General features: G+C 39.8%; 1 protein-coding gene and 1 long non-coding RNA gene across 5 annotated transcripts; both read left to right on the top strand.

The window, feature by feature from the left end:
* Positions 1 to 337: 337 nt before the first annotated feature.
* Positions 338 to 2942, top strand: LOC131793965 (uncharacterized). Its single transcript, XR_009340927.2, has 3 exons — positions 338 to 1004; positions 2038 to 2083; positions 2489 to 2942. It is a non-coding gene; the product is annotated as an uncharacterized lncRNA (long non-coding RNA).
* A 1285-nt stretch (positions 2943 to 4227) lies between these two features.
* Positions 4228 to 15757, top strand: LOC131793972 (uncharacterized). 4 transcript variants are annotated; one of them, XM_066167600.1, is made up of 12 exons: positions 4228 to 4368; positions 5238 to 5308; positions 5673 to 5778; positions 6431 to 6601; positions 7083 to 7298; positions 7546 to 7788; positions 8612 to 8848; positions 9168 to 10870; positions 11179 to 11412; positions 11579 to 13052; positions 13579 to 13911; positions 14306 to 15757. In XM_066167600.1, the coding sequence occupies exons 3-12, from the start codon at positions 5772 to 5774 to the stop codon at positions 14602 to 14604; spliced, it is 4917 nt and encodes a 1638-aa protein (XP_066023697.1). In that variant the 5' UTR covers positions 4228 to 4368; positions 5238 to 5308; positions 5673 to 5771; the 3' UTR covers positions 14605 to 15757. The 4 variants fall into 4 exon arrangements, with proteins under 4 accessions (XP_066023697.1, XP_058967451.2, XP_066023698.1 ...); XM_059111468.2 differs by having other exon boundaries at positions 11570 to 13052; XM_066167601.1 differs by having other exon boundaries at positions 11570 to 13052; positions 14056 to 14441.
* The last annotated feature ends 107 nt before the right edge of the window (positions 15758 to 15864 follow it).

Raw genomic sequence — 15864 nt, 5'->3', positions numbered from 1 at the left:
TCCTCATGCCTCGACTCAGTGGTAAAAGCAAGTTCAATAATCGTTGGGAAATGCATATATATAGTCAAATAGATCATTTAGTCGACATGAAGAAAAGTCGAGCAAACCAAAAACATCACAGAATTTCAGGTCCTATTTACAACTACTAGTTTCAGTAGTGTTCTTAGCTGCGAGGATCTTCTAATTTCATCTCTCCACCGCAGTGCAAATATGTGAATTTTCATATATCTAAATTACATCACAGAATGTTAAAGAGGAAGTAGAAGGGTATTTCTGTTACACTAGACTTCTGCAGCGACTGAACTTGACCTCTTCCAAAAAGGTTTTAACGCGGACGTGTTAGCTGGAAGAGAAGATTAAGTAACATTCGCTAAAGCAGAAAGGAGGACGTGTACATGTAGGCACAAACTGAAGAGAGATTTTTGAAAACTGGTTTTAACGTTTTCATTTAGTAGTCAAACCCATTCAAAACCAAGTTTAGGATACCAAGTATAGTAAATATAGTAAGGCTCTTCTTTATAAGTTTATAAGAAGGCTCTCTGAAATGAAATAACACAAGGTGACCCTGTTAGCTTCGAGAACGTGCCTCATCTGTTGTGACCACGTGAACATGTTGCTTTTACTTCCTGGTAATGAGTAAATATAAATGAGAGGCGATTTCGTTCAAGACAAGGAACAAGATTAGTTTCGAAAAGATACAGCGAAGACTAAGGAAGGATTCTCCCCTCGATTGAACGAGTTTAAACATGGTAAGATTTTTTTTTTCCATAATTAACTTATACGCCTCTTTTTCCAAACCTTCTAAAAAATCTTCCGAATTTTACGGAAAGTGCAGATGCCATTCATTTGCTGCTAAGCCATAAAAGCAGGCTTATTGTTCGACATCTTCGCAAATATAGCATTAATATCATCTGATGTGCTTTAGCTTTTTCTTTCAGGGTTGTTCAATAATCATAACAGCTGTTGCTATTCTTCTTTGCCTTTCATATTCAAGTGCATCACCGGTGAGTTTTACAAATTGTGAGCGATTAAGAATTCTGTTGCATTTTGATAGTGACTCTGGTGGAAATCCGCCAGCGTAACAGTTCTTTGTTTTTACTGAGATTTTTAAACGATTTCCCGGTTTGAGCAATATCCCTAAGCTAAACCTTTCAGAGAAAAGTTTTGTAAGAGTGAACGCACAGTCGTTCTTAGGCATAGACGATAGAGGATGGTGACTGGGCATGCTTAATTAATTTTATAACTCAAATATTGATTTGGACTTCGGGCACAAATTGCGTGTCATAAAAATTTGCAACAGAAGCCAGGGAAAGCTGGTTACACTGATGAAGACATTTCCGTATTTTAGATCTGAATCGCCCTTACGATCTGTGATTCTCCTCCTGTTTGCATTGCCCTTTTTGGCTTTTTATCTCAATGACCCTCTGAAATACATAGCTCTTTCTTGTTCTCTTTCAAAAACCCTTTTTTTGCTTCTGCAAGTGATATTGGTTTTTTCACCTCGCCACTCAACTACATTTAGACATTTTTTAAATTCTAATTTTTATGGAGTACCTTAATGAATGTTTCTATTTTTGCGCTGATGTAGTTGCTTGATATGGAAATAAGAGTTAAGTGATTTATTCTTTAAATTATCACAGTTCTAATAATAGTAAACACTTCTCCCAAGGTTTTTATCCCAAAAAGCCAGTGACAATAGAATTTCTAGCTTGAAAAATCCTGAAAGTATACATTGTGAAAAAGTTCAGGACGCACGGTTCTTACAGTCACCAATCCCAGCACGGCCACTGTCTAATAATAGCCATGATAAGATAAATTTGTCTACATCTACTGACTGAGATTTGATGGATGAGTTCTTACGTACTCTGTTCTGCCATTCGCAAAGCCTTTGGAACATAACAATGCATGCTTTTCCTTAACAGAGGTTATCACAGAATCCTCCACCTTGCATTCTGAATCTGTATGATCCATCAATACTAGGGTTTTGAGCGAGCCTTCCCTCACTCCATCACTGATTATCGTACTAAATTTTTACAGGTTTCTGACAGGATCTCTGCCAACCTTGAAGTGCATAGGCGCATAGGTAAGTAAAATAATTTTTGAGACGATTAAAATGTAATAGTAAAGTTATTAAATCTGATGCAGTCAGTTGTAATAACCCAGGAGAAACAGATGTTTATTAACAAGGTGAAGTCTGATCGCTTGTGTGAGAGTATAGTCCTCAAAGGACTATTTTTATGAGCATTGTACAGTAATCATGTCGTTTCCTTAATTAACCGCCACCCACCCCATGTTCTTTGGATTATGAATTTTTTTATCCTTAATTTTTGAATTATTCTTTTTTCAATGTTTTTTTTTTGTAATGAGGATATGTAATTACTTGTTCATTTGCATACTTACCAATTATTTTATGTATGTAATGATATTTATTTATCATATATCTAATAAGTAACCCGGTAGACATTGTTGTTTCCTTCATTTCTAACAGCCAGAGGCTTTCCTGGATTAAAGCTTTGCGGCGGAGGAATGCCAACTAATTGCTGGGCCCATGAGTGGAAATATCGATGCTCCTTTGATAACTACTGGTTAACTTGCAAAGTCAACCTTAGCGGGCCTAAATTGGACTGTCCTGTTTATCAGCACTTTTATTATGGCCGTCTGAAATGCTGTTACGTTAAGTGCCCTTAGATAATTGTGTTAGGACGTTGTACAATTTTGTTATTTTACTTAAAGTAATCAAGTTTCGACACAATACTCAATTCCTTAAATTGTATTTTATCTATGTTTCAGTTTGTTATCATCCCAAGTTAAAAAAACAAGCCTGAGAGGCTTTGGAAAAGGATAAAGTAGAATAGTATAATATAATAGAATAGTAGAATATATGATCTTAGCGCCATGTATCGCCCCTCCATCCATTTTAAATATGTAGGCCGACCATGAAAGCCCACAAACTATCGCTGTGCATCTTCATATTGTGTTGTAGTAAACGGATTGAAATTAAAATTGTACACGATTGAAAACTTGTTTACTGGTTTTTCTTTGCGCTTTTTTCGACTTCGTTTTCAATATCTATTCTATATGGAGAGATGTCAGTTCCAATTTTTGTATTTTTTACGATGTCAGAGTCTCTATATAACAGAAAGGATAGGTTGAAAAAATCTAGACTCTAGGTTCATCTCGGTTGCAGTTGCAGTTTATTTTATGCGTCTTTTTCTTTTTTATTTATTTAACACCGCTCGGAACCGTTTGACGAAAAAATATAACTTTAAAACTATGCTTCGATTAAATTCTTTCTTCTTTGAGGAAACATTACAAAATGCAACAAACGGGTAAGGGTGGGACAAGCCTTTTTTTAGGATATCCACTCCAGACCCCTCTCTATTCAGAGTAAGCACCGCATCCCTAGAAAAGGCTGCTTGGTGGCCTGGGTAAGCCGAATGATCGAATGATGTTATTGTCTCTGTTAACAAGCAAGCGACCACGTTACGCCAGACCACCTACATGCAGAGTTATAACTGCGACTTCAGCGCCATCCAGCACCTGTCGTTTTCGTCATGCTCCATCGCTGCAGGTCTTTCCTTCCCGCCTGCGCTCCGTACGTTTAAAGTGAGGACCAGCTCGCGCGCGCCAATCCCACTCTTTAGGCCCAGGGAAGATATAGAGCGGCTCGACAGGCTGAGACGGCTGTAAGATCCGTATGGTTGTAGTTTTTACATCAGAGGTGGTATCCCCCATCTTCTGGCTTAAGAGCCCGCTGTCGGAAGAATGATGTCTATTTACCCATAGCTGGAGCACGGTCTCTCTGTCATGTCCTTGAACCTAGGGTCATTGCACGACTGAACTGTCCATTACACCTGGCTCGGGACTCGTTATTCACTGGCAAGCCAACTTACTCAGAGCTAACCTTCACTGAAGGCCTTTCACTATCCGCCACCTGTGACCCGCTAGGTTTGGGATGGTCGCCACGGATTTGCTCAGAGTCCGTCTTAGTCTAATGCTTTTAAAATAAATGCATATTGTTTGATTTCCACAGTCCTGGTGTGTTATCCAATATAATTTTCCTGCTCCACCTCGGTTCAGCGCTGTCTCTTTCTCTAGAACTTTGCTGAAATCAACCAAAAAATAAAGATTGCGTTACATATGTCACGTTACCTAATTTACATCAAGCCTCGCTTTGACTATCACTTCTCAGAAAGAAAGCGGAAGTGTTGTCCTCAATCTTCGAGGAAGGGATACCAAGCTTTCATTCGGCTGTAAGATTTGTTTTGCTGTCTTCCTCAGTTCTTTCGATTGGCAAATTAATTACAGGTTCGATTGTTTTCTCGGAAAGGGAGGTTTCAATCTGGATGCGTGCCCAGCGCTGCTGAGGTAAGCGATTTGATATATCGCAGAAACATAGAACATATAAACGGAATTTCGCCATTGCTTGACCGGATAACACCAAAGTTTACAGCGTTTTGCCGGATATATGCTTGTATTTCCGTACAGAAAGTTGCTTTATTGCTTCTTTTTAGATTTTCATATCGTTGAGCTTCAATCGTTATGATTTATTCCCTGCTTCTCGCACAACGGGAATAAGTGGCAACGTTTTCGATGCACGCCACGTTTCGGTTGTTCATAGGATTTGCTCAAATAAATATACTTAACGATCAAGTGATCATTTGGTTAAGTTTACATTCGGTTGATAACCATAATTTGTGCTTAGAAATCAAAGTTTAAGCTCCCTGACTCGAAACTTTCATCTGAAAGAAAGGAGAAGTAGAATTATCTGTGTACTCGTTGCTGCATTTAGTTCTTCACTCATACATGAATGCATGTTTCGAGCCCTTATACCGTTAAATATCTTTGTTTGAAGCCCGCGAAATATTAACAGAATCTACCGTGAGGGTACTTAACTTAAGTTCGGAAAGGCTTCAGTGGAGATTATTTCGAAAGGAACAACTCTAAATTTCAATAGTTTTGATACACTCCTTGAATAACATGACATGAAATACTATTTCTTTTCCTTTGATGTAATTCCGTATTGATGAGGGCTTATATTTTCGACTACAGTAAGCAATTTTTGTCAGTCCAGGAGATTAAGCTCGACAGGTTTATGGTTAATGGTGTAATTTTTCCAAATGAATTTTTTATAGAATGAAGTTCATTGAAAGTGAAAACAGTTGAGACGGGAGTAACCTAAGGGAAAAACCCTTCAAATGATCTCATCTTGTCAGTCATTTTTAATATATTCACAGAGACTCACGTTGCGCTTAAAAACGTCAGGAACATGGAAATTTCCCGGAACATTCCGTAACATCAATAACATGTAAGAACTATGAGATAAATACGTATAATTAAATAATTCAGCGACTGAAAAAGGGAAATGAACTAATCAATTGATTGGTGGCTAAATAAGTTAAAGAAAAACAAATGTAGAGATAAAATGGTATTAACTCAGAATTTGCATACAACAAAAATGCAAACGACTTCAATGACTGAAGTTTGTTTGTTGATATGTTTAGAGCGAGGTTTTTGCTTTTTCGTTTGTCGATGGGAAGTGTATCCATCACTGAGGGAAAATAAACCCCCTCCCCTCTATGGGACATTTTTATTTTGTCATAACATACAAATCTTTAGTACGCAGGTTTGTGGAAAGCAAATCTATACAGCATATACATATATATTTCCAGTTTTAGATATTCCATTGAATGGTCCTTCTCACACCCTGAAGACGAACAGGCTGACACCAGGAATAGCAACAGTACAGCCTAGGATCTGAGGAATCCAGGATGGAAGGTAAGTTGTTATCCACAACAAGAACTAATATAAGTAGCGGTCCAAATATTTGCTATTTTAAGCACTGTTTAGCATAAGCCTCTGACTTAGTACAGATTATTCAAATGATGGCTTGATGCCTAAAGTTTTTCTTGGAAACGGAATGGAACAAATACCTAATGAGAACACAAATGATGGTAAATTGTAAACCAGGTCATCGAAAGAGACTTTTTTTTTTCATTGAACCATCTCTCTCTTATTCATTAGCGTACCGAACGCTTTTGACAATGCTAATCCTAGAAGTGTTTAGAAACTTTGTCACGCATGAAACCCAATAACCTGAATGGCCCTTCTCACCATAGAGTCTCTGTAGCTTAGTGGTAGAGCATCAGAGCAGAGAAACTTAAGGGCTTGAGCTGTGATTCCTCGTGAGGGACCCTGTTTGTTTTTTCGTCGCATGCTCATGACTAGTAGAATAAGATATTTCTTTACCTACTTAATAAATGCTTGACGAGTTTTGACTATTTACCCGACATGAAAGGTTAAAACTGTAACAAACCTATACCAATTTTGGTCGATTACTTTTATGTGCCTGTACTAATATCAGAAACGCGAACAAAATCGAGCGATTACCTTACATGTATTTCCTTAACGATGTCATTTCTTCTTAAAGAAAATGACAAAAGCAAGAGCTCCCCGGAAAATGATCAAGAGAAGGACAAAGAAAGTGCTAACTCGACAGACGAGAAGCGTCTTCAGGGTAACTCTTTCGCATACCGGTCTGAACGAGACACATGGCAGGTGGTTGGGCGAGGTCAGCGTTCCATACCACAGAGGGAAGTCGGTAAGAATTACACTTCTTGATTGAAGTCAGACGGCAGTTTTTTTTCAAGACTTTTTCATGGCCAAATATGGCTCAGTAGGGGCTAATTAAGCCCCAGTTCTCGTTGCAGTCACATTGCTTTGGACAGTGTGCGTGTCCATGCACTTTTGAACGCTAAGGCAACGGTTTTGGTGACAATTCGGAGATTGATAACCAGATAATCGAACTGAGTTACACTTGACCTTAAAATTCAGTTCTTTTGATCCACATTACCAAAATTCTGACTTCTGCGTCCTAAAAGCTGCTTTTGCACCAAAACTTTTCTTTATTTGATATTTAATTCATGTCGCGTACAGCTTGAAGCTTATAGCACAGTCAAAAAACTTGCTCTTGCCCTCATAAAGGACCAAGCCTAAAACGTTTGCCACCAATTAAAACATGACAACTTTTCAGCTTCATTCATTCCCCTTAACAAAATTATTATGTTGTATTTCACCACAAGAGCAAAGAGGTGGAGGCTGTAGAAAGATAAATGCAAAGGGGACGCCTCGTGGAAAACCTTCCCCAAGAGTTCAGACACATCGACCAGATACTCAACAGAGGGATGGTAATAAGGGGGCGTTTTCAGCGCGTGGCGACCGCGGCCGAGGGAGTAGGGGAAAAAGAGGACAGGGTTTGGGTGCTTTTCGAGGAGGACATCAAGGGAGAGGAGCTCGAGGTAGGACACCATGTTGCCATTGTTAATTTCTGAGTGAAACATATTATCGTCACACTAGACATTTTCATCACAGCTTCGAGCGCTGGGTTGGGTTGATTTGATGAGTTCTTGGTCTAGACTCTACCGGGTGGGGCCATCCCACTACGAACTCATTCTTGGGAAAAGCAATTCCTTTGGGTAAAATAAAAGAAAACATGCTTATGTCTTTCCACCCGTTTTAACCTTTTTCAATGTTGTTTTGTTACAGGGCCTGGTCATCAAGCCGGCGCAGTGCCACATCAACGCCCGGATCCAGTTTCTTTAGGATTTACGCAACCAGATATCAAATATGAATGGAACATGTTGTATATTCTGGGCTTACATTTCAGGTCAACACGAGATGCTGTGAAGAATTACATAGAACGAATTAGTGGTTATGATGTAAGGAACGTGGATTTGTTCAAACCTAATGGAAAAGCAATAGTAACGCTAAACACTGACAGAATTGCAGGTTAGTGGTAATAACTGCTTTCCTCCAGCCCCGGTTTATTCTGATCATATTCACTCCTTTCAAGCTTTGGGCAGGTTCAAACACTTCCTTGTGGGTAGGCCATCATAGATTGTGCCAGTAAATGTAGCATATTATTCTAATAGGATCGCCCGATTTGTTTGCACATAATGCTCAAAATTATGTTAGTTTTTTTAAATTATGCTACTTTTTCTTTAAGAACACTTTTCAAAAAAAGAAACAATAATGATTTCAAATTATATATACATATATTCTTAATAAAGCATGATATCCTCGTGATCTTGAGTTACACACTTGCTCTAATAAAACACAACTTACTACGGTACTTCATTCCAGACTAGACACGGAGACTAGATGTGTCAAAGTGTGCGATGTTGATATCACATTAGTTATGTTCTGATGATGTCAAAAAATACTAAATGTGATACAACTGTTCTAGCATATCGGATGGCAGTTCTTCTTCCCGTATCTAAAAGTGGTTCGATGCCATCTGGTTGCCTGAGAAAACGGGAACTGCAAAAAATTATGCTTGTTTTCCAAATATGCCAAAAATTATGTAAGCACAATCTATAGTGGCCTACTTGTAAGGGAGAGGGGGATCGGGCCACGTCGAGGAACGACATTTTTACTGAATCAAACTAGATGAGAAATATAGGTTAATTACCTTGATTTCCCGGGAGGACCGGCCGAGCATGCCCTTATTCAGGTTGGGCTTTTTGAAAAACTATTCCTTGCAATGAGTTTCTTTCCTTAGCAGTCTTTGATTTGAAAGTAACTCGTGGAAACTTACTGGCGATTTTTTCAGATTTTGCAAAGATTGTTCAAGAATCGAAGAGAAGGCCGCTTGAAGGTGTAACCGTCTCAATTGAAAGAGCTCCTGAATGTAAGAGCATCTTTGTGAGCGGATTTTCTGAAAATACAACGAAAGAACAAGTGGAAGAGTACTTTGATGCTTTGAGTTCATTAGAAGATGTTGTATTCAGTCCATGGGATGAGAAGAGAAAAGAGAAGAGAGCGATTGTATACTTCAAAGAAAAGAAAGGTAAGTCTCCCGTATTTTTTTTTCTTAAGTATTTTTCTTAATAAGTACGTATTTTAGTTGCTGTGGAAATGTTCATGTCTCCCCGTTATTGTTATTGAACAACTATCCCTTTGGTCTTTAAGGGCACAAATGATTTTCTCCGGCCTAAACATTTCGAACAAAATGATAGCTGCGTGGAGTGCTGTAACATCGTACTTTCTGTCCTCGTTAGGTTTAATTTGCTTACAGTGTATTCCCAATAGAATCACTGCCGCAGAAAAGTGCTGAATTTTTTTTGTAGGCCTAGAACATTTAATTCTATAAAATTTCTCCTTTTCAGGTGTGAAAAAATGTACGAAGACAGATCACTTCATAGATGGAAAAGCTTTACATGTAGAGGCTTTCTTTCCTTTTATGGGCACACTGCTGCCTGTCAACGAACCGTCAAAATCATCACGTCCTACTTCGGGTGAAGTGGGAGGATCTTGGCAGCCCCAGTTTTACAAGGCTGTTGATAAAGACATCGGGGAGTTTTTAATGAAGTCCAACCAAGAGGCCAAATTAAGAGGACTTCTTCATTCGAGTGAACATGCTTGTGTAAGGTGGACAAACGAAGAGGGATATCTGCTGATAAAATATGACACCTCAGGCAAAAGAGTTGACAAGGAGTTTGAGGAGGAAGCATGGAAAAAGAGATGTTTCGATATAATCGACCAATACATCGACGGTTGCACGACAAAAGAACTTTCAGTAGACACAGAGGTTTGGGAGGCAGTGGTTGATCAGTTACCAAAACTGGAAAAACTTCTTCCGAAGTTCACAGCGCAAGTGAAACTACTGAAGTTGTCTCACTCCGTAAAGTTGATTTGCCAGAAGTCAAACATGCCAGAGTTTGCTGACATCCTCGAAAGACGTTTGAAGGACATCAAACAAGAGGAACTCGAGAAAAAGCTAGATCAGAAGACGCTCACCGACATATCCACTGAAAAGCTACAACTTCTTCAAAATTGTGGGATCGAGAACATTTTGAAGGAGGAGTTTGATCAAGATATTCAACTTAAGATTGACTTGAGTAACAAGAACCTTCTAATTAAAACTCCCAAGGGACACATGCCATCCGTCATGACCTATCTTCGGCAGCGTTTGGACGAAATTGGTCAAAACGCAATATCGCAGCCCCCGGAAATTTTAGAAATCTTGAAGACAAAAGTCGGGAAACGAAAGATGACGCAGGAACTTCCCGATGGATGTGCTTTTAATGTCGATGAAAAAAGCAAAAAAGTTATCCTCCTTGGTAGAACACTTTCTCAAACCTGTGCGGGAAGAGAAAAGGCAGAGACCGTTCTGTTAGATGACCGTAGTCTCAAGGTAACCCAGGCTGATAATGACCTCATGCTTTCACCAAAGTGGGATGAGCTTTGTAAGAAGTTAGTAAAACGTCTGACGATCCGTCATAAACGCGAATTGACATGCATTGCCGTCTTTGGGTTCAAAAACGACGTTGAAGAGGCTGTAAAGAAAATGAGAGACTTTCGTAATGAAAAAAAAGCAACCGAAGGTGAATTCAGGCTCGATTCTCCTATCAATCGAAAGTTCTTCACTGACTACTACAAGGAAGAACTTCAGAAAATTGAGGAAGAACTCGCACCTTGTGCGGTGAAGATTTCTTTAGATGAAAGCGGTAATCGAATTAAGTATTCTGGAACAGACGACGGCGTAAAGGATGCTGAAGAACGGTTATATATTCTGCTTGACCAAATCAAAGAAAAGAGTCTCCCTATTCAAACACCTGGCATGAGAAACTTCTTGGCCCAAGATGCGGGAAAAAGCTTTGTTGACACCGTGGAGCGAGAAAACAAGTGTATCATCAGGATTGCGGAGGAAATTGAGGAGGAAGTTGAGGACAAAATGGAAGGAAGTGACGGTGATGAGCTTTCGAACACCAGCAGTAGAGGCGCGGAAGAGCTTGATGATGCTGACACATTTTTGACTAACGAGGGCAAAAAGGTGATCTGGAAGAGTGGAAATATCGAGGAAGAGCAGGTGGGTAGTCTCATAGATATAAATGTATCAAACAATAAAAGTTTACGTCTTCAATTGATTCAAATGGACAGCTATCGTTGTAGGTACATCAGTAAATTGAAGTTGTCAAGTTTAACCCTTTCTCGTACTACTGATAACTAAAAACCTCTCAATGTTTTCATTTGGAGTGGGCCACTGAGTAATTATCTCAATAGATCCGAAAGGAACTATGTCTTTTTTTCATTTCCACTTTTACCTTCTCCAAATAAAGACACAGATATGCACTCGATAAAGCCTGCAACTTAATGTTTAAACTTACTTTGCTACAGGCAGACGTCTTGGTGTGCTCTGTAGGGTCGAAATTTAATCTTACGATCGGTGCAATTGCCAATGCCATCAGCAAAGCTGCAGGTCCGGAGCTGCAAGGGGAGTTAAGACAAAAGACGACAGGAAGGACTTTGGGTGAAGGTGATATTGTCCACACTAAGGCAGGACACCTGAATTGCCGTTACGTCATCCACTGTGTGTGCTGTCCTTGGAAAGGAAATCCTCAGGACGAGCAGGTACGGGAATGACTTTGACTTTAACGCTGCTTTAAGCGTTGGCTAAAACTTGGAAACGCTGTATTCTTGGTTTTATCCTGATGCAGTTTACACTGCCATACTTCCAGCACAAATCGTCTCGTCCCATTCATTTTCTTTTTAATTCTTTTGATCATAGCTTCTGCAGGATCTACTTCGAAAGTGCTTTGACAAAGCTTCGGAGCTTGGTGCATGTTCTATTGGCCTACCACTTGTTGGAACCGGTAATCTTGGTTTTCCTTATGCCAAAGCTGTTCAGATTATGATCCAGGCAGCTGTCGACTACAGTCACGGCAATCCAGATTCTCCCTTGGAAGAAATAAGATTTGTCGTGTTTAGCGGTGATCAGAAAGGAATAACAACGTTCGAAGAAAAATTTGAAGAGTTTAAGAAGGAAAAAAGACCTGAAGTGAAACCTCGAAAGCCACAGGTTCGCCAAAACAATCTAAAACCCGTTCCACTTGATTTTAAATGCAAAGAGGTTCAAGTCGGCGAGCTTTCGTTGAAGGTGTTGAAAGGTGACATAACTAAAGATAGATCAGATGCCATATGTAACGTAGTACCTCAAGATCTGAAAATGAATAGTGGAACCTTAAGCTGCGCTATCCTTGCAGCAAGTGGAAGCACTGTAGAAGATGAGTTACAGTCACAGGCACCTCAGCTCCCAGGAGATATCGTGACTACCTCTGGTGGATGCTTGTCTGCAATGCACATCATTCACATGGTTGTGGGACCAGGAACAAGGAAACATCTTCAAACCTGCGTGGAGAAGGCGCTCAAAAAGGTGGATTCTCTGGGGTTGAAGTCAGTGTCCATTCCGGCAGTTGGTAGCGGAGGACTAGGACAAACAGCTGAGCAATCGGCAGAGGTGGTTTTTGGGGCAATCCGTGCATGCACCGTGAAACCATTTAATTCCATTCGTGAGGTCAGGGTAGTTGTTTTTGATGTTTCTATCATTGGTGCGTACTTAGCGGAGCTGGAAGCAATCCAAAAAGAAGTCTCGGAATCCTCTTCATGTACTGAAGAAGAAGATGATCTCACGTATCACGAAACAGGTGCAGAATCTTCCACTGAGGAATTAAGAAGAAAACATCGCCGTCAGAAGATCATCTTTCACGGCCGCCTGGAGTCTTTTGATGCGGTTGATACTGCCTTGAAAGACGGGGTAATGAAAGCTTGCGGTGATCCTCGTGTAATCAAGCACGAAGTGATCGATCGTCTTTCCAAAGGAAGTATGCGAGAGCTGAAGAAAATGTCTCGTATGCGAGATGTAAAATTGGATCAACCAGAACCGGGGACTATAATGTTGCAAGGGCTCCCGAAAGATGTAATGGAAATCAACTCAGAACTATCAAATGTGATCCAAGAGCACGTGGAAAGGGAGCATAGACAGGAGCTGGCGGAGCAGATGTCGAAAACTGTGCAATGGTACCTGGTCAATACAGGAGGAAAACTCGTTCCTTTCGACAAAATGGCCAATAATGAAATAGAATCAGCCTGTAAAGCAAAGAAACCATCCCTTCTATTCACGCATCAGAACTTGAAGGCTGAAATCAATTTCGGAAATGAAGAGGTAACGTTCTTGAGAACCGGAGCAATCAAGAGGGTCCTGCGCAGAGATGGTAAGCATAGTAAGACAGACGGTAATTTTTTTTTCAGCATTATTTTATATGTTGAGAATGTAAGTCATTCAATTCTTTTCTGGATGTTTAGAATGCGAGTACTGATCTCCAGAGTTGTGTAACCTTCAAAATTCTGCTCTATGTTTTTCAAGAGTATTTAATCTCGTTGGTAGTGGGACTGAAAAAATTCGTACAGAGGAGTGAGAATCTTCCAGTCATAGTTTACCTGATTTGTAACCCTCTGTGCGTTTTAAGCTAAGCTACGTTAAGTACTTCTTTTCTTACCTGCTTTACGGCCAATGTGATATCATTTTTAAAATCAGTATGATTGGCTGGAGTCTTCCGGCACAATTTCCAGATCAAATGTCCTGTTCGATTTTATCCAAATGACCGTGCGTCCCGGGGCAAATCGAAAACAGAGCGTTTGAAAAGTGATTTTGTGGTAAACAAAATGTCATTTGGAAGAGGGGAATATAATGCAATTTGTCGGTCGCTATGAAACTGTTATATTTTTGTTTTAAACCAGTGCTACCTCTTCCTGATGAATGGGATCCCCAGCCTCGAGATGTCAATGGAAAGGAAGAGACACTGCATTTGGTCAGCCTCGAGAAGGACTCCAAGGAATATAAAAAGGTCCAAGAGAAGTTCCTCCAAACGATGCGTGGTAAGGTGGTAATCACAAACATCGAGCGCATTCAAAATCCATCGATGCATAATTCTTATATGGTGAGGAAGCAAACTATGGATGCAAACAATGGAACCATCGACAACGAACAGGAACTTTTCCATGGGACAAAGGCAGAAAGCATCAGAGCGATCAATGTTCAAGGATTTGATAGGAGTCTATGTGGCGCGAACGGTACGTGTATGATGGGGACAAATTTTCTCCATTTTGAAAACTTATGCGTGCAAGACGCCAAGCCATTACCATGTTTGCATGGTAAAGGTGTGGTTGTATTGATGCCAGTAGCTCAGCTAAATAACGCTTTTTCTGTATTCATAGAATCACTCCCTGTGATGGTAACGCCAATGGCAAGTCAAACAGAGGTGATAATTTAACCGGGTTCGTTAGTTCCGTGTTCACACGGAACGAAATTACTGCAGCGTTCGCATGAATAAAATGTCCTGTCATATTTACCAACCGATGTAAAAACTCATAGAAAGCCGCATCTTTTGACGCCATGATCCATTGCTGCCGACAATTTGCTGTAAATAACTTTGATTCACTCTTTTTACACGTTTAACGTTTACAGGTAACGCTTATGGCGATGGTGTTTACTTCGCAAAAAATGCCTCCTATTCCTATTCATACTCAATACCAGGCCCAAATGGTGATTGCTTCATGTATTTAGCCAGAGTTTTGGTTGGAAAATACACCCTGGGCAAGCATGGGTGGAAAAAACCTCCTCCCAAGGACTTCAACAAGCCAGAGATACTTTTCGACTCGCTGGTAAATAAAGAGGAAGATCCAACAATTTTCGTAGTTTTCAACGATTTCCATGTGTACCCTAAGTACTTAATTAGTTTTAAGAAACAGGAATCATGTCGATGATAATTATTCGGCATTCACGTTCTTCCATAATAGACCGCCCTCTAGTTCAGGGAATAACCAGCGTGGGATGTTTGAGAACACGAAATTCATGGATTTCCATTCACAACTTCTCCGTGTCCGTGTAGAGGACTGATTATAAGATAGTGCCCGTGGTACAGTTGGCCGCGCATGCTAAAAGTAGCACCTTGTACGGTCGGTCGGACGGTCGTACATCCAAATTTTTTCGGCTTGATGGGTTACTAGTATTTTGTATAATTATGGGGTTACGCTCTGCGAGCTCCGCTATAAGTAGATAAATAGATAGATGACCTTTATTTATACACAATAATAGCTTAAGCTACAAGCTTGTGAGGTCGTGCGAAGAAAAAAGGAAATTACACGTTAACCCTTTAACTCACAAAAGTGAATTATATATAACTTCCCTCTAAAATATCCATACATTATCCAACAAACAGGTAATGAGATTACTCAAACTTATCAGTTGGAGGTTGTTGTCATGATATAGCAAAAAATTCTTGTAACTAATTTACAAGGAAATGTGTAAAAGCTATATGGGAGAATCAACAATCACATCTTGGGAGTTAAAGGATTATGTAAATATAACTTGAATTTAAAAATAGAAAATGACATGTATTATAACTTCTAAGTAAAAACAAAATGGGAATGTATAAGGCGAGCAGAAGAACCAGAGTAGGTCAAATTTGAATTCTTTAACGTAGTCTCTGATTGGTGGGATTTTTTTAGATTAATGAGACTCGAGCGCTTACTTCTTGTTCATAGTAGTAAACAGTGTTCCATAAACACAGCGCCCCGCCATCTAAGTGAGTCTTTCATGTATCTTGTTTCGAACCTGAACACTGTTAAAAAGGCGCGTCCCTTCAGAGAGTAACTATTTGAGCGACAGTTAAGGATGTTTTCAGAAGTGAGTCGGGGAGAGTGGCATTATAGCCTTTTTAAAAAAAAAGCTTGAAGATGTGTAATTTATAATACAAAGAAAGTGTGGCATCTGTCTTACTCTCCAAACTTCTCGCGTGGCTCATATCTCGATAAGTACACAGTTGATACGGGGAACAATAAACCTATTTAGCTTCAGTTTGTATGTTACGTTTACCCAGGTCAGATCTTAACGTAATTCCCGGCTTTTTTTTGTAAATTATGCGTACATATACAAATGAATAAGACGAAATTTTAAAGAAACAGTTCCTTAGAGTACTACCTGAATGGAACCCCATCTATTTGCTCATGGTCGCCAACTGCTAT

Source organism: Pocillopora verrucosa, chromosome 5 (assembly GCF_036669915.1).
Source record: "Pocillopora verrucosa isolate sample1 chromosome 5, ASM3666991v2, whole genome shotgun sequence".
Taxonomy (NCBI): Eukaryota; Metazoa; Cnidaria; class Anthozoa; order Scleractinia; family Pocilloporidae; genus Pocillopora; species Pocillopora verrucosa.
Note: the sequence above shows the minus strand (reverse complement) of the source record. Positions and strands in the feature narration are given on the sequence as shown.